Source organism: Mus caroli, unplaced genomic scaffold (assembly GCF_978045245.1).
Source record: "Mus caroli unplaced genomic scaffold, Mus_caroli_1 scaffold_2, whole genome shotgun sequence".
NCBI lineage: Eukaryota > Metazoa > Chordata > Mammalia > Rodentia > Muridae > Mus > Mus caroli.
In genome coordinates, this window is record NW_028227257.1 from 22003650 (window position 1) to 22020052 (window position 16403).

General features: G+C 49.8%; 2 protein-coding genes across 6 annotated transcripts; one reads left to right on the forward strand and one right to left on the reverse strand.

The window, feature by feature from the left end:
- Positions 1-5042: 5042 nt before the first annotated feature.
- Blcap (BLCAP apoptosis inducing factor) lies at positions 5043-15446 on the forward strand. The gene is made up of 2 exons (XM_021150984.3): positions 5043-5190; positions 13480-15446. Exon 2 carries the CDS (start codon positions 13654-13656, stop codon positions 13915-13917), a length of 264 nt encoding a protein of 87 aa, XP_021006643.1. The 5' UTR covers positions 5043-5190; positions 13480-13653; the 3' UTR covers positions 13918-15446.
- Nnat (neuronatin) lies at positions 9339-11722 on the reverse strand. 5 transcript variants are annotated; one of them, XM_021150971.3, is made up of 3 exons: positions 11545-11721; positions 10564-10639; positions 9339-10310 (listed from the first exon to the last, which is right to left on the reverse strand). In XM_021150971.3, exons 1-3 carry the CDS (start codon positions 11614-11616, stop codon positions 10081-10083), a joined length of 378 nt encoding a protein of 125 aa, XP_021006630.1. In that variant the 5' UTR covers positions 11617-11721; the 3' UTR covers positions 9339-10080. The 5 variants fall into 5 exon arrangements, with proteins under 5 accessions (XP_021006630.1, XP_021006638.1, XP_021006624.1 ...); XM_021150979.3 differs by having other exon boundaries at positions 10559-10639; positions 11545-11718; XM_021150965.3 differs by lacking the exon at positions 10564-10639 and adding an exon at positions 11270-11357 and having other exon boundaries at positions 11545-11707.
- Positions 15447-16403: the final 957 nt, after the last annotated feature.

Consider the following 16403-nt stretch of genomic DNA (forward strand, 5'->3'; position numbering starts at 1 on the left):
TGGGGTCAGGCTTTGGGGGAGTCCCCCACCCCACCCCCACTGCACTTTGATTGGTGCTTAAAGTGCTACTTGTAGAAAGCCAACGGGTCAGCACTTACTGACTCTGGTGACTTGAATAATAACCCCTATAGGTTCATAGGAATGGCACTATTAGGGGGAGTGGCCTTACTGGAGGAGGTGTGGCTTTAGGAAGTATGTCACTAGGCAACGAGTGGGCTTTGAGGTCTCTGAAACTCAAGCCAAGGCTCAGTGGCTCACTTTCTCTCCTGCTGCCTGTGGATCAGGATGAAGAACTCTCAGCCCCTTCTCCAGCACCTTTGTCTGCCTGCACACCACCATGCTTCCTGCCATGACAATAATGGACTAAACCTCTGAAACTGTAAGTCACCCCCAGTTAAATGTTTTCCTTTGTAACAGTTGCTATAGTCACAGTGTCCCTTCACAGCAACTGAAGGCTGTTGGGGAGGACTTTGACAGGTGACTACAGAGGAGGGGACACCACCTCCAGAGGAGAGAAACAGGGTCTCCTGGCTGCAGTATGAAGGACACCTGCGATCTCTGTTGCTGTGATAAAAACAAACAAACAAACAGTAACAAAAACCGGACAGAGAGCAGCTTAGAGAGAGCCAGGTTACAGAGTGTCATAACTGGGGGTGGAGTGGGAGAGAAGGTCAAGGTGCCAGGAGATGGAAGCAGCTGGAAGCATCTGGCCACACCACGTCCACGGTCATGGGCAGGGAGAAATGAATGCACGCAGGCTTGGGTGCTCACCTACCTTTCTCTGCCTATACAGTCCAGGTTCCAAAGCCAGGGAATGGTGCTGCCAACTTCCAGACCAGGTCTTCCCATATTAATTAAAGCAATCAAGAGCATCTTCCACAGACATGCCTATGGGCCAACCTGCTTTAAGTAAGTCCCTCACTGAGACTTTTTCCAGGTGATTCTCGGCTACGTTGGCAAAACTAGCCATCACAAGGACTGTTTGGGGTTTAACAGGAGTCAAAACAGAGAGGCCAGTGCAGGCCTGAGGGAGGGGTGGTGGTGGGTGATCAGAACCAAACTTTGGCAGTGAAGACAAAAAGGTCTAAAGGGGACAGGGATCCCCAAGGAAAAGACAAGTTTCAGAGGGTGCAGAGTTGAGGAAAGCAGGTGTCCTGGTTGGCTGCCAGGTGGACGGGGAGAATTTCAGAGGCCTTGGCAGGAAGTCAAGGTTGGCTTAGCCCAATTTTAGGGCAGAAAGGGTTTCTGGGTCATTCCAAATCTCAGGATCCAAATGGGGCAAGCCTGAGGGTGGAAGCAACCAGAGAAACCAAGCAGAGGTGAGAAGCCATGCCTGCCTCCAGCTCTGCAGTTCCCATAAGAAAGTTGGCCACTGGGGCTTTGGCAATGCCCACACCGCCACAGAAGTACTAGAAACACTTTCTGACCCTTGTTATGGGATCTGTATATGTACAGAGCTTTTCTATACCCACCGTTGATTTGAATACTGACCTTATACTTATTAATAAGCTTCGGACACTATAGCCGGGCAGGTTCTGAGCTATTCCAACCCGACAAAGCTGGCCTTAGACTACTTCTCAGGCTGCTTTCCAGCCACATGGCCTGATACCTGCCCTTGCCTTGACAACACCTCCTCCTTCATAGGCTTCCCAGTGACAGCCACTCCCCGGTTCCCCACCTGAGACTGGCTCCCTCTCTCTGAGCACAGAGGTTCCGCCTTTTCCTTTCCTGCCCAGCTGTAAGCTGTTCGGCCCTTTATTTTTAAACCATCAGAAGATGCTGGAATACAATGTTTTACAACATACTGGGTCTCGATTCCTATTTCATAATAATGACAACACCAAAGTCCAGATTGCAACCAGATCTCTGGATTCAGAAATCAGTGTCTGAATACACAATGACCGAAAACATTCCCCAGCAGGGTCTTTTAAAATATGCTTTCCTTTTTATTTTTTATTTTTTAAATTTTTTATAGGACCATCGAATGTTTCCCTTGAGACCTGAGCCAAGTCTTTGCTTGGTCCCTTCCTCTCCGGACCCCCTGAACCCACTAATTTGACTGCTATCACCTCTGTTCAGTTTCATCAACTCTTGAGCTAGACAATGGGATCCTGCTTTTCGCACTGGTGTGGGTCCAGCTCCTTCTAACCCACATCCTGTATATGTCAGATTAATCTGTAGTGCTCTAGTGGTTTGTTACATTTATGCATAAAATATGTGTGTCAGAGGGGATTGGTTCTAAGGCCCAAAGATGAGGATGCTGCTCAAGTCCCTCATACTATGGTGCAGCATCCACAGGCTCCCCACACACATCCTCTACACTCAGGCTCTAGAAAATTGAGCTAAAACTGGTTTGGGACTAGGGTACATAATTTACATATCAAAACAGACCTGGCCTCCAGGTTCTCCCGCATCCCTCAGTCCCCTCCTAGCCCCCAACCCTGAACTTTCCAGCCCAGGGGCTGGGCTGCTCTTCCCTCAGTGGCTCCTCCCTATATAAATCCAGACATTTTGCTCCTTCGAGCTCTCTCTGTCCCTCCCTTTCTCCTTCCCTTCTGTCTTCCACTCCCCATGGGGACTTTTCCGGCTTCATTCCTTAGGGCCAGTGAACTCACCAGAGAGCAGCTTCCCAATAAACCTGCCTTCAAAATATTCTAATCTGGCTTGAATTGGCTCACTTCACTGGCGGCAGAGAAATAACCTATCAAAACCCTCTTAAGTGAGATAAAAGCTCTTCTGTTTTCAGGCAGTGATGACAAGATCAGCCCTCTGTGTGCAGCACAGGTGTGTTGAGAGCTTCCCGGAGGGCCATTCAGCAGTGCACAAGAATTCGAGTTGCCCCGGACTCAGTGCTCAGAACGCTATTCATTTAACAAGAGCTCCCTGGACGTCTGTTTTCTTCTGTTCTTAGATGACAGAAAACCAGGTACAGGTACAGGTACAGGGTCACAGCCCAACCCGCTATGGTCTCAACACCTGGAACTGGGATCATCTTGTGCCCATGAACTGAAGAAACCCAGATCCTCTGAGACACCAAGCCATTCCATGGCTCCGCCACTCATTTCCTTTTTTTTTTTTTTTTTTTTTTTTTTTTTGAGACAGTGTTTCTCTGTGTAGCTCTGGCTGTTCTGGAACTCACTTTGTAGACTAGGCTGGCCTCAAACTCAGAAATCCACCTGCCTCTGCCTCCTGAGTGCTGAGATCAAAGGCATGCGCCACCATGCCTGGACACTCATTTCTTTTTTCTTTTTTTTTAAAGATTTATTATTATATCTAAATACACTGTAGCTGTCTTCAGATGCACCAGAAGAGGGCGTCAGATCTCATTACGGATGGTTGTGAGCCACCATGTGGTTGCTGGGATTTGAACTCAGGACCTTCGGAAGAGCAGTCGGGTGCTCTTACCCACTGAGCCATCTCACCAGCCCCTCCTTTTTAAGGCAGTAATTTAGTGTTAAGAAAGAAAGAAAGAAAGAAAGAAAGAAAGAAAGAAAGAAAGAAAAAGAGGCAACATGAAGAACAGGCTACAGAGCCATCTCATTCCCGAATCCAAGGTGTCCAAAGTCTCCCACGTGAGTCAGCACCAGCCAGCTCCACTCCACGAAACCCCTGCTTCATGGACCAGCCTGTGGCAGTAGGGACAAGAGAGTCTGTTTGCTGCACCCTGCTTCTGCAGCTCCTTTCCCACTTCTCCCTAGATCACCATTGGCCTCCTTCCTTCCTGCCTTGGATCCCCTTGGCTTCTAGACACTACTAAGACCCGTGTGCTGAGGGAGGCCCACCAGCCCTTATACAGGTCCACTCTCTCCATCCACGGTGTGCCCAGGCATTTCCGCTACTGAGTTCTCAGTCCCACTTCTGATTGTCCCCTGCAGCCTGTCTTCAGGCCTTTCCACCCTGGCCAAGGGCTCTTCACCTCTTCTTCATCCCTACAGCCACAGCTTAGGAGTCAATGCCTGTGCCTCAGTGTGTGCTCCCCGCACCCAGTTTGATATGATCTCTTCTAGCTCCCTTAGTCACTACCTGTCTGAGTCACCGTGACTTTGTGTCTGGAAAGATGTTCTGGTTGCTTAACTGGCTTCCTGTCCCAAACCTCACTTCCATGTTTTCTAACCCTGAAAGTCAATGGCCTCGAAGAGACCCAGATCTCTTTTCATTGTCTCGAAGAACATAGCTTCCCATGCCTCTCACGACAAAAATTCATGACCAAGGTACCTGTCATATTCCTTGTTCACCTTCCACTCTTAGGGTTGTCACCTCCATGTCTGGAACAAGACCCCTCATTCACACAATGCAGAAACTCAGTATACCTAAGAAGGCCCCAACCCTCGCCCACTCCAGACACCAGGATTCCACTCATTTCTCCTCTCTTTACTTTGCCTCCTAGTGCCTTCCACGATGCCTAATTACAAATCATGTACCGGTGCGACTACAAGTGGTTATTGGGTAGTCTCTCCACTATCCCCCGACACTCACTCTCACCCCTGTGACTGAGAAAATTGGGGTCAGGAATAGAATTGTACCTCCTTAGCCTCTAGCACTGCGCTTGCGCACAGTATGAGGTCAGGAACGTGGCTAATAAGCTAGTAAGTGACCACACTGACTCATCTAGACATTAACAAGCCTGGGGCAAGCCATTTCATCACTAAGGAGGAAGCACGTCCCTAGCCCGTAGTTGAAGGGCCAGATCTGAGCCACGAGAAGTTTTCCCAAAGTACACAAACCCCAAGGTGTTAAAGCTTCTGGGGAGTTACGCTCATCAGCGTAACTAAACCTCGCTCGCCCGCGGAGCTCTCAAAGAGTAAGAATCACAATCTGCTGCATATGCATGAAGGGGACCATGGGCCGGAGGTTCGGGGCTGCCTAAGCTACGCCTGACCAAATATTCCACGGGTTTGAAGACCTTAGCGCCCCATAATTTTATTCAAGTCTGCAAGAAATTTAGAAAGGACATTTAGTGGCGGATACTGAGGGGAGAGTGCCTGAGAGTAGCCTCTCTTTGAGCCAGTTTGTCAGGCGTTCTCAGCGGACAGCTCGATTCTGGACGGGGGGTCCTTGGACCGCTCCACTAGAAGACGAAGGGGGCGTCTCCCCAGCTCCTGCGGCGTTGGTGGCGAGCTAAGGTGGAGGCAAGCAGCGGCAGCGGCGGCGACGTCGACAGTGGCGGCAGTGCCATGGCGAGGCTCGCAGGTATCGTGGCGTCGCCCGCCTGGGCAGGGTGAGAGCGCTCGGCGCGGCCGCGCCGCCATGTTAGCCCTCCGGGGTCACCTTAGGCGCCGCTTGGCCTCTCGCCGGGGCTTTCCGCGCGGCCGGGGGCGGGCGCACCCTTGTCTGGCGTCAGGTGACCTCCCCTTTTCGTCCCAACCTGGGCCTTGGGGGTGGTCCCTTCCCGTCCCTTGGGTGGGTTCCGGGGTTCCTTAGCTGTCACTCTGGCCTCCAAGGTCAGCGCGCTCCTGGGACGGGGCTGGGAGGGGCGGGCGCGACCACCACCTCCTCTGTTCCGAACCTTGGCGAGGGGCTCAGCTTCTGGGAGGCTGGACACTCTTTCCTCGCCACTTCAGTTTCTCTCCCCCCCACCTTTTTTCTTTTTCTTCCCCCACCCTTATCCGAAGGAGTGTGGGGAGAAGGTAGAAGTGGGCCCCGAACGCTCTCTTTTGTGTCCGGAGTAATAGGGTGACCATCTGCTACGGGTCCCGTGTGCTTCTCACTTCTACCAACTTTTCGTCGAGTCTGGACACCGGTTCCCTCTCCAGTTTGTGGGGAGTGGCACTCAAGGGCAGCAGAAGGAACGGAGTGCCTGGCTGGAAAGGAAGAATGGGGGATGGGGACAGTCGATATTTTTTTTCCCTTCCTCTGCCAAACCACCTTTAGGTTCCTTCTAAGTCTCATGTCTCTTTTTACTTGGGAAACTGGGACCCGTTCTAGTTTATAGGTTATTTCTGTTTATAGGTTTGGATCCTCTTTGTCCCTTTCAGGGAACTGATGTATTGGGGACAGCTCTGCCCAGTCTGACATGGTCCAGCCATCCTGTCAGCCATCTGAACTGCAACACCAAAGCCAGGACCCCAAAAAGTTCCATTTTATGTGCCCATGGCAAGCATTAGATTGAGCTGGCTTGTTTCTTTTAAGTCAAGATTCATTAATGGCCAGAGTTCCTGTTTAAAGATTGGGTTTCTGGAGCCTTGGTCAGTTTCCAGGAACCAGATCAATTCTCGATCTGAAAATGGTCATCTTAAAGTTGTTGACAGAACACCTTAACCTCTTACATGTTATTTCTAAGGGGGATGAGAGTTAGGCTGCCCTTTTTACTTGTTCTCTTTGAAATACATGCATTCCATTCAAGCTTGTGACTGTGTGATCTACCAAGAGCCCTGTATTGCTTCCTTTCTGTCTTCTGGCTCTGCCCTGGAATGTTCAGGAATCTGTATCCTGGTGTGGTATGAGCCCTGTGGAGGGAGGAGGACAGGATTATTTCCAGAGAAGATTGTGGCAAACATGTCTCTCTGGCATATGGAAGAAGTCAGTGGTCACCTGAAAACAGAGACGCTGGTAAATTAGTCTTATGTTTGTGTGTACACATTTAAATCTCCTGGGGAAGATTAACTGCCAGCTCAGAGTCTCTCCCTTTGGGATGTTGGCTCCTGAAGCGATCCAAGTTTGAAAGTAGATATCTAGTAAGGAGCCAGCAGCGAGCCTGCTTCCTTCAAAGCCTCTGTGTAATTAAGCTGTCTTTGGCCAGCCCCAGAGTCAAAGCCAAAAATCTTAATCCCTGTTTTGTCCCTCAGATACATTTCAGTCACAATTCAGTTACTTTACAGATAGACGTAAAAGTCTCCTAGAACCCACATCTCTAAGAGTTTGGGTACTTAGTAACCTCCACCCTACTGAGCTTGAGCTGGTCGGGCCAAGACACAGCTTTCTCTGGCATTAGTGCCTGGAGTCTCAGGTGTTGCTAGATTCCCATAAAGCTATTCCACTTCACCTTCTCTGCCTGGGCTCCTCTTTGGAGGTAGCAACCTCTTTAAGAAAAAGGGATATTTAGCTCTGTGTACCTAGGACTTTGCAATAAAAATATATCCCATTGCTTTATGTGAGAATAAAATGTTTTAATGCATAGCTTGTGGAAGCATTGTATAAACAAGGTGGTTTTGGATCAGGCTTACAGGTTTGACACAAAGAAAGGGCATGAACACATTCCTGCCTCCTCTGGAGGGTTTAGTTTGCTGTTAGGACAAAAGGGTGTGGAGTGGGAAGAAGAAAGTGGGTAGAGGACATTCACATTCTCAGGGTCACCAGGGCGCCTTGAAGACTCCACCTACACTCATCACTGCTGGATAATAGATGGAAGAAAAAGGTTTTACCAAGATCATCTGGAAAGCCCTGGAGTTACCAGTAGTAGCCTCCTGGCTTGGGGATGGGCACAGGATATGCTATGAGCAGAGTAGCCAGACTCCTTCCTCCCTGGTTTGGCTTTTGTGTACTCAGCTGGCATCTAATTTGGGCTGACGTTAGAACATGGAACAATAGAGTGGCATCGGGCCCCCCACTCCAGATCTCCAAGGGGAGAGTCAACCTTCCTTTGGAACCTGTGTTTATATGTACTCAAGGTTCAATGAGTTTAGTATGGCAAACCACAGAAGTTTCTAACCATAAAGGAGGTAGCCACTGACTGCAGATGAGTAACTACGGGGCAGGCACAGGACCTGACCTGACTTCAGGCCTTAGCAGCAGCTGTATCTACCCTGCTAAGGAAGACCGCGCCTTGGAATGCATTTCACATCCAAGTCCTGTGGAATCCCGCCTCTCTGATGTGTATGGGGCTCATCTGGACCTTAGTAGGGAACTAAAAGCAACCTGGCTGGGTAGCCAACGCTGATCTGATGGGTGGAAAAGCCAAGGCCACATCAAAATCTGTGCTACTTTCCCCCATAATTCCCTAGTGCTGAATGAGATTATAAAGTATCTTCAGAAGAGGGGCCAGTGATTGATTTGAAAATCAGGTTTTCTTGGGGGATCTGCAGGTCAAGGCTCAAGAACTTTGAGGTGCTTTGTGCACCTGAGTGTGTAGTGTGATGACCAGGACTAGGAAGTTTGAGGAAATAGCAAGAGAGACTGGTGGCCTTCTAACTCATTGGCATAGGAGCAGGTGTGCAGAGGCAGGGATGGGTAAGGCCAGAGAAATGAGGCTTAACAGGTGGCAGGACCATTTGGTGAGGCAGTCAGCTGACACTTGTGAACAGCTCTGGCTAACCAAGAAAGGGAACTAAGGGGCCAGCCCACTCTCCCTGCTGCAATGGGAGGGGAAAGGGCAAGCTATCGATCTGATAAGGCCCTTAGGGATGAACTGAGAAAATTAAGAGAGGGAGTGTCCAGCTGGAGGGTTGGAAAATCAAGACAGGATGGCCAGCCTTAGGGTGATCCTGGGGTCTGGAGCATTAAGCTTGGTGGAGGAGCGGTCAAGCCACACCTTATGCTCATTGTCCCAGCCAGCACCCCCTCTTCCTGCCTAGCATTCATTTCCTGGGGCTCCTGGGTAGAGATCTGTGGTATAACCACCACCAAATAAATTCACCCATCATCGTGGGGAAGGGGAAATGTCCCTTATTCTGGGACAGATGAATACCACTCTTCTCATTGCGGATGAGAAATAGTCCTTTATCTCAGGACAGATTTAAATAAGGCAGATATGAGCTTTATATTCTTAAATTAACCCTTATGACCTTTAGTATTCCATTTAGAGGGCCAATCCCAGTTATTTTCTCTCCATCTTTCCCATATAGAAAACCTGCCATGGTACCTTATCTCAGCACCACCAAATAAATTCACCCATCATCGTGGGGAAGGGGAAATGTCCCTTATTCTGGGACAGATGAATACCACTCTTCTCATTGCGGATGAGAAATAGTCCTTTATCTCAGGACAGATTTAAATAAGGCAGATATGAGCTTTATATTCTTAAATTAACCCTTATGACCTTTAGTATTCCATTTAGAGGGCCAATCCCAGTTATTTTCTCTCCATCTTTCCCATATAGAAAACCTGCCATGGTACCTTATCTCGGCACCACCAAATAAATTCACCCATCATCGTGGGGAAGGGGAAATGTCCCTTATTCTGGGACAGATGAATACCACTCTTCTCATTTCAGATGAGAAATAGTCCTTTATCTCAGGACAGATTTAAATGAGGCAGATATGAGCGTCTTGGTTTATTCTTGTCTTCTTGTCCCCCCTCCTCCTCCCTATTCCAAGTGGTGTGCCCCTCCACAATGAGTACATTGCCCAGCTTTATGGATAATGTGACGCAGTCGCAAAAGAAGCCACAAAAGAACTTTTTGGTGCACCCCCACTGCCCTGCAGGGTCCTAGGACACTACAAGACAGGAGAAGTCCATTTTTTTATTTTTGGTGGAGGTGGTCCCTGTCTCCAGGAGCTTACAATCTAGCTGGGGAGACACTACTAATGCACACTTAAACCAGTACAATTAGCGACTACCACAATATTGACCACAACTGCTGCGTGAGACCAGGGATAAGCAAGATCAGTGAAGGGCCGGGGGTCAGAGAAGGTGTTTTGGTAAAGGTGGGATTCAATTACTGGTTGAATATATCCGAATCAAGTGACACATTTTGGGGAGGGCTTTTGAAGGCAGGGGAAAGGGGAAATGAGGGAGCAAGGCAGGAATATGTGTGCCATAGGCAAGGGACAGCAAGGGGGCCCCACTAGTTTTCTTAACCCTCTTCCTCCACCACCCACGCCCTCCACTCCCCCCATGCTGCACGCAGTTGACACTTTCTCTTCTGCACTGAGATTCAGGGCTTCAGCTGGTGATGTCAGAATGTCCATTCTGCTGGTTGATGGGCTGTTCGATCTTCATGGTAGGATCTTGTGCGGCTGAGATGGTACTGTTCCGACTTGGTCCAGATCAGAATGTGGTGCCTACGCCCATATCTCGAGGGTTGCTCCCCTCTTCCCCCCTCCTCTCCCACCCGCCGGTAGTGGGACAGGGGCAAAGGGGCTGGGAAGGGAACTGATATCTTCATTATTGTCGGTGCTGCTTTTCTGGGGGCCTACCGGCCCCTCACTGACCTTGGCAAGTGCTCCTCTGACGAGGGAACACAGGGGACCCCCCATTCCTGCGCGGCACTGGCTCCCATGCTGGTCGAGAAGCACAGGAGCACCTGATGACACGGCCGCCCAGGGCTGGGAGCTGGGGCCTCAGTTGGGGGCTCTCTGCCTGCGCTCCCCCAGCACCTGCCGCCCGGTCCGGGACACCGTGTGCGCCAGCTTCTGCAGGGAGTACCTGAACACCTGCGGTGAGAGACCCAGGACCCACCCTTAGAGAAGTACCCGTGACCCTGTGTATTACTGCTGCTACTGCTGCTTGCTGCTGCTGCTTTGCCCGCCCGGCCCCGCCCCCTGCCCCGCCCGCCTGACCAGCATAGCCTGGAGTGGCGGGCGAGGCACAGCTTGTCCACCAGTCAGGGCAGCTGGAGCTTTTCCAACTGTGCTGAGAGCTGCATGGCTGCAAGCTGATTGGACCCACAACTTAAGTATACCTCACTTCTCGCAATGGGCTGTGTCCCTGGAGGATTTCGAAAAGCGAATCCTACCCAGTAAATGCAGCATTCCAGGAACACCTTGAAGGAAATATGCGATTTCTTTGGCAAAGGATTCCTTTAGCAGGATTCCTGCAAAGGGAGCTCTTGGGGTAGATAGTTTTTTGCACAAAGTGCTTTCTTCCAGTTTGGCTTTAAGAGAAGCACTTTTGCGCGCGATATCGCGCACTCTCTTTTTCCATAAAATGATTTGCCCCTTTTTTCATTTTCTTTTCTTTTTTTTGAAAATGTTCTTTCCCCTTCCGTTTTTGTCCTGCGAAGGGCATTTTTTTTTCTCTAGTGTGTTTCCAATTCGGGTTTTCCCCCCTGTTTCTTTGTTTCTTTTCCAATGCACTTTAATCCATTTTTCTCCTAGTAAGTGCCTTTGTCTGGCTTATTTTTCCTGCAATGCGCGTTTTCTCTATTTCCTCCCTTTCCCCCTTATTTATTGAGATTCTTTTTATTTTTCCTGAGGAGTGCCATTTTCTAACTTCTTTCTCACCCACCCAAGTGTAATATGTGTGTACATAGTGTATTTAAAAGAAAATTTCCCGCATTGCGCAATTTTTTTAAGGTGAAAATTTTCTGTTGTGTGAACTGTAAAGTTTCGCAGCACACAAGTGCCCCGCCTCCCTCCTGGGATCGAGCCTGAATATAGCGGGTATTTCTTACCGCGTTGGTCGCGATCGTCCGCAGCGGGCGACCGCCGCACCCCTGAGTCTTTGTTCCCGGCTGGGCGCGGGCGCACTGGGGACAGGGTCTGCGCGAGGATGTGGGCACGGGAACGGGCGGGGACAAATAGTACCACCGCGGCACTTTGGTACACAGGGATCGCGGCAATTGGGATAGGATGGGTTGGGTAGGGGCGGCAATCGCGATATGGATTAAGGGGTCCCGGGGCGCGTTTCGGGTGCCCTCTCCCACCCAAAGCCCGGGTACATACTCACCTGCAGCAGCACACGGAAGATGTACCAGCCGATGATGAGCAGTTCTGCCGAGGCTGCTGCCACTGCGGCCATGGTTCCGAAAGTGGGTGGGTGGTCGAGAGCAAGGGTTCGCCGAGGTCTACTGGTCTCGGAGTCCGCTGCTGGGCGCAATGCCGCAGCCCCGGTGGCCGTGCCTTAAGTACCCTCCTGCCATCTAAGTGCGCATGCGCGCTTGGGGGTTGTTGAGAAGGAGGGGTGATGGGGGGCGCTCCTCATTCGCCAAGAGAGAAAAAAAAATCCCGTCTGTTCTTTCCACACCGACCCCCACCTCCTGAGCCCGCTCTAACACCGTTCCAGAAGATTCTGCTCTGCCCGCTTTTGAAAGTCGGTGTAAAATGGAGGGAAGTCGTGGCTCTACAGTTTAGAATGAGGGTAGGGGTGCAAGCCTCTTGGTTCGACACACCCAAGCCTACAAATTCTTCATGCCGCGTAACCAGTGCCGCGCCAAAATATACCTTCCATACGGATGGAAAGCCGAAGTTACTGAAGTCTCTCTGAAAGCAAAATGTATACCTTTTTTTCTGCATTCCTACTAGTCCGTGAATTTTAAACCCATGCCAGCTGTTTTGTGAGAATCTTTGATCTTTTCTGACTGTTGCTTCCAGCTCTGTCCGGCAGGCGGTAATGGCTGCGGTCCCGAGCTGGACCAGCACTCTGCTCTTAGTAGCTAAAGCAATTGTATCTACTCTGGGAGGGATGTAGGAAGGATTGGCGTGCTTTGTGTGTTACAAAGGAGCGAGCTTTATGGAGAAGTGGACCAAATTTTCTGCGGGAGAGATACCGACCTCTGTTTTTTGTGCTCCCTTCTCTTAATCCTTAGTAGGTCTGCCTGAGCCAGGGTGGTTTTTTGTATGAGTTCGCTATGCAGCTGGAACACAAAATAGGATTTTGCTACATCCACGAAGGGTTGTGGCTACTGTCTTCTAGTTTCAAAGTAAAGCTCGTGTCCTCTGTTAGCGTTGTCTTATAGATCTTTAGTGAATTGCTATAATGGTAGAAAGACCAAATTGCCATCTGCAAGTAGAAGGTTCCCACGCTCCCAGTGGCTGGAGAAAGTACCTCTCCAGCAAGCCCCCTGGCACAGAGGCCAGATGGTATTTGCCCCTATTTGGATATGACATTAATTTTGATTAAATACTTACATAGACCCATTTCTGTTCAATGTCAGTAAAAGATGGAGGTTTAATGGTCCAAGTGAGTTTGGGTATTGTGGTTTTGGTTTTCTTTCTTTTTTAAAAATTTATTTTTCAAAGAAGTTGGCTGGTTTGGGGTAAATGATGCTGAACTATTTGCAAAAGGCAAACAATGGTTCAGGCTGCTTTCTACTGTGTCTTCCCATAGCTTGCCAGGATCTGAGGTTCCATTGCCTAGCCTTTCCAGGTCAGCAGTGCACAGATAACTATTGTAAAATTGGCATACTTCACCACACTCAGTAGCAGCAGATGTGAGACTAGATACAGAGCCTTCCTTTCCTTACCACACGGTGGCACAACACCAAGCCCATGGTGTCCTGTGGCAGCCACAGGGCGGTATTGTGAGGTCTGGGACCTTTGAGGACGGGCTGCAGCCCCAGGAGGCGATACATGATCTCTGCTGGGCAGGGCCCAGGCAAAGCCAGCCCACTGTGGGGACCATGCCCTCCTGGGATCCCCCAGTAGAAGCCCAGGGAAGACACACCCTAGCAGGGTATCTTTAAGTAATAATTTGGATAGAAGTTGACATTCATGGGTGGGTGGGGAGGAAAGGGCATTCACATTTGCTGTTGTTAACCATGATCCATTTTCCCAAATAAGTATACAATTTGTTCCTGTTTTTTTGTTTGTTTTGTTTGTTGTTTTTTGTGTCTGTCTGTCTGTCTGTTCTTTGTCTGTTTGTTGTGTTGACTTTTCTCTTCAGGATCCCTGCTGCCTTGGTGATCCCGGGCTGACAGCCAGAGAGCACAGCGGCTCAGCTCCTGGAGAGAGAGTCGAAGAAAGCGAAGGGCAGCCACCTGTGCCTGCTGGCTCCCATTAGGTCGGTTCCTGCAGCGGTGCCTGGCAGCCTTGGTGAAGGCCCTGCCCGGCAGAGATCATGTATTGCCTCCAGTGGCTGCTGCCCGTCCTCCTCATCCCCAAGCCCCTCAACCCCGCTCTGTGGTTCAGCCACTCCATGTTCATGGGCTTCTACCTGCTCAGCTTCCTCCTGGAACGGAAACCTTGCACAATATGTGCCTTGGTTTTCCTGGCAGCCCTCTTTCTCATCTGCTATAGCTGCTGGGGAAATTGTTTCCTGTACCACTGCTCCGATTCCCCACTTCCGGAATCAGCCCATGACCCCGGTGTTGTGGGCACCTAACGTCTGCCGAGATAGCTTGCCAAGGAAGCAGAAGACGGGAGGGGAGGCATTGACATAGGTCATAAAGCATTGGAGTTTCAAATCCCGCAGCCCTGCGGGTACCACATTCCTAATGGAGCCTTTTGGCCTGTGATGTTTTATCCTTACAATGTGAATAATGGCACTGTTCGGTGCTTCTATTGTAGAGTCCTGTAGTCATGGGTGGTCTTATGGTTGTGTGTTCTGTCACCATCTGGGTCCCGGCTGATGGATTGGCCCACCCCCTTGGTCATTGATTCGGGGAATCTATACCCTTGATATGACCTGTGTGGATACAGTGTAGTCTCAATGTCACCTCCATAACCCTTCCTCGTCAAGACCTTCCTCGTTCCCTCCTCAGTCCCTTTCCCTATTTTCCCCTTGGTTCACTTCCAACCCCTTTCCTTTTTGGGGGGAGCACCTGTCCAAGACAGGGCTTGTTTTTGCACTTATCTCAAATTTGAAGAGATTGCTGATGCCCGAGAGCCTCGCTTTTTCATCCTTCGTTCCCTGTTGAGAAGGTGAGACGGAATCATGTCTCAACTGCTCGTTGTCTGCAGACTTCCAGTATTTCCTCTGCCTCATTTTAAAGAAAGAAGCGATGGGGAGACATTGCTCTTTGGCCTGGGTATCTGGGCTCCTGCCTTCCAGCCCAGCCTCTCTCCCTTTGCTCTTCCTCCTGTCTCTCTCAGCTGACCTAAAGGGGCTGCCTCATGTCTCCAGTGCATGCTCTTCAGGAGGGAGATGTGCAGTATTCTCGTAGACCCAGTGGTCCTTGGCTGAGTGAATGAGAAAGTATTACATTTTTCATAGCAGCCATGTTTCCCTTGATAGGTGTTCGGATATTTTTGCTGTGCCCTGTGTGTGTGTGTGCACTAGTGTCAGCGTGTATGTACACACGTATGTGTGAGTGTGTGTGTTGTGTGTGTGTTTACATACCAATACATGTGTATATTCCTTTTAAAGAAGCTTTATTGAATGTGTTCTGATTTTGAGGTTTAGTAGTAGTAGCTAGCTGTAGTAGGTCCTGCTGCAGTTTTTATTTAGCATGGGGATTGCAGAGCGACCAGCACAGTGGACTCCAAGGTGGTTCAGACAAGACCCAGGGGAGCGGTCACCATCATCTTCCCACCAGGAGCCTCCTCATTGCTGCGCACGTAGACTGTACACTATGAAGAAAACACAGGAAGAAAGATTTGGTGACTTGGTACTTGTTTGCTTTTCTCTGCGCTTCAGAAACAAGTGTTTGCAAATGAGACTTTCTCCTGGCCCCTGCCCCTGGGGATCAGCATGGTTGTTCTTCCAGTCGGAAATGTACCCCCCTCCTCTCCCCCTCTGTGTGCAAGTGAGGGGGTGGGGCAGGCACAGGACAGAGCTGGAAGCAGGCTTCTGGGGAGTGGGACTTGGAGGCCACACTTGTGAAACACTCGGACTGCTGTTGTAAAGCTTTTATTTCTGGTGTGTTCGTTCCACAGCTGTTTGAAATGTTTAATAAAGCTTTATAAACTTTACTTTGTGGTTTTATGTGGCTGCAGTCCATTTGGGTCATGGTGTTGGATTTCTGAGTTGGTGGGGGGCAGGGTGAAGCACACAGGGCTGAGTCCTTGGCGCCAGAGTACCTTAGCTGGAAAATCTGATCTGTTCTCTGGAGAACAGATGCTGGAATTGGGGAGGAAAGCAGGGGGCAGTTCAGGCAGTAAACAGGAGGGAGTCTGGAAGTTTTCAGAGATGAGCCGTTTGCACTTCTCAGCTCCCCTGGCTTCCTGCCTGAAACTGTTTGCTCTATAGGACTTGAGGAACGGATCCCTCGATAAACATCTTGGGACAGCTGGGGCTCTAATTATCAAGGATTTTTATGATGCTACTTTTGAAGTAAAAATGAGTGAAACCCCTCGTGGCATTTCAGTTGGAAAAATAAATAAGGCTCGCCATCCACCCAGCATATCTTAGGTAACAACTTAGAAGCGAAGAGAGTCCAGTCCCTTGCTGTAGATGTGCCCATGGTACTCTGAGTGTGACCTGGGACACTCAGTTGGGACAACATACATGTCAGTGCCCTGTGCTGGGCATACACCTCTAGCTCTCTCAGAAAGCAGGGCAGGAGCACTGCCTGAGCAGCAGGAGCTGTGCTGAGGGCTGCTGAGGGAGTGTTTGAGGTGGGTTTGGTGACTTCAGGGAAGCTCAAGTGACCTTCCCAGACATTCCCTTTATTGGGGAAAGCTGTGTGGATTTGCTTCTGCTCTTTTGCATTTTTCTGCCTTTTTTTTTTTTTTTCTTTTTTGCATTCCTGGCATTGCTGATCCATGGTTTCCTCTTGATTATAACTTTTCCAAAGAGACAACTGTGATCTGTATGTAATCCACTCATACCTATAATCCCAGCACTCAGGAAGCTGAGGCAGGAGGATTCCTCTGAGTAGCTCCAGCCTGGGCTACAGAGTGAGACCTTAATCTAAACAAAAAATGACA

Bases quoted from the DNA above. Each gene is read 5' to 3' on its own strand.
- Blcap (XM_021150984.3), top strand. From the start codon at position 13,654: ATGTATTGCCTCCAGTGGCTGCTGCCCGTCCTCCTCATCCCCAAGCCC.
- Nnat (XM_021150965.3), bottom strand. From the start codon at position 11,616: ATGGCCGCAGTGGCAGCAGCCTCGGCAGAACTGCTCATCATCGGCTGG. The intron at 11,358-11,544 runs GTGAGTATGTAC...ATCCTCGCGCAG, and splicing joins TCTTCCGTGTGCTGCTGCAG to ACCCTGTCCCCAGTGCGCCC. The intron at 10,311-11,269 runs GTAAGAAATACC...CTCTCACCGCAG, and splicing joins GGACGATCGCGACCAACGCG to GTGTTCAGGTACTCCCTGCA.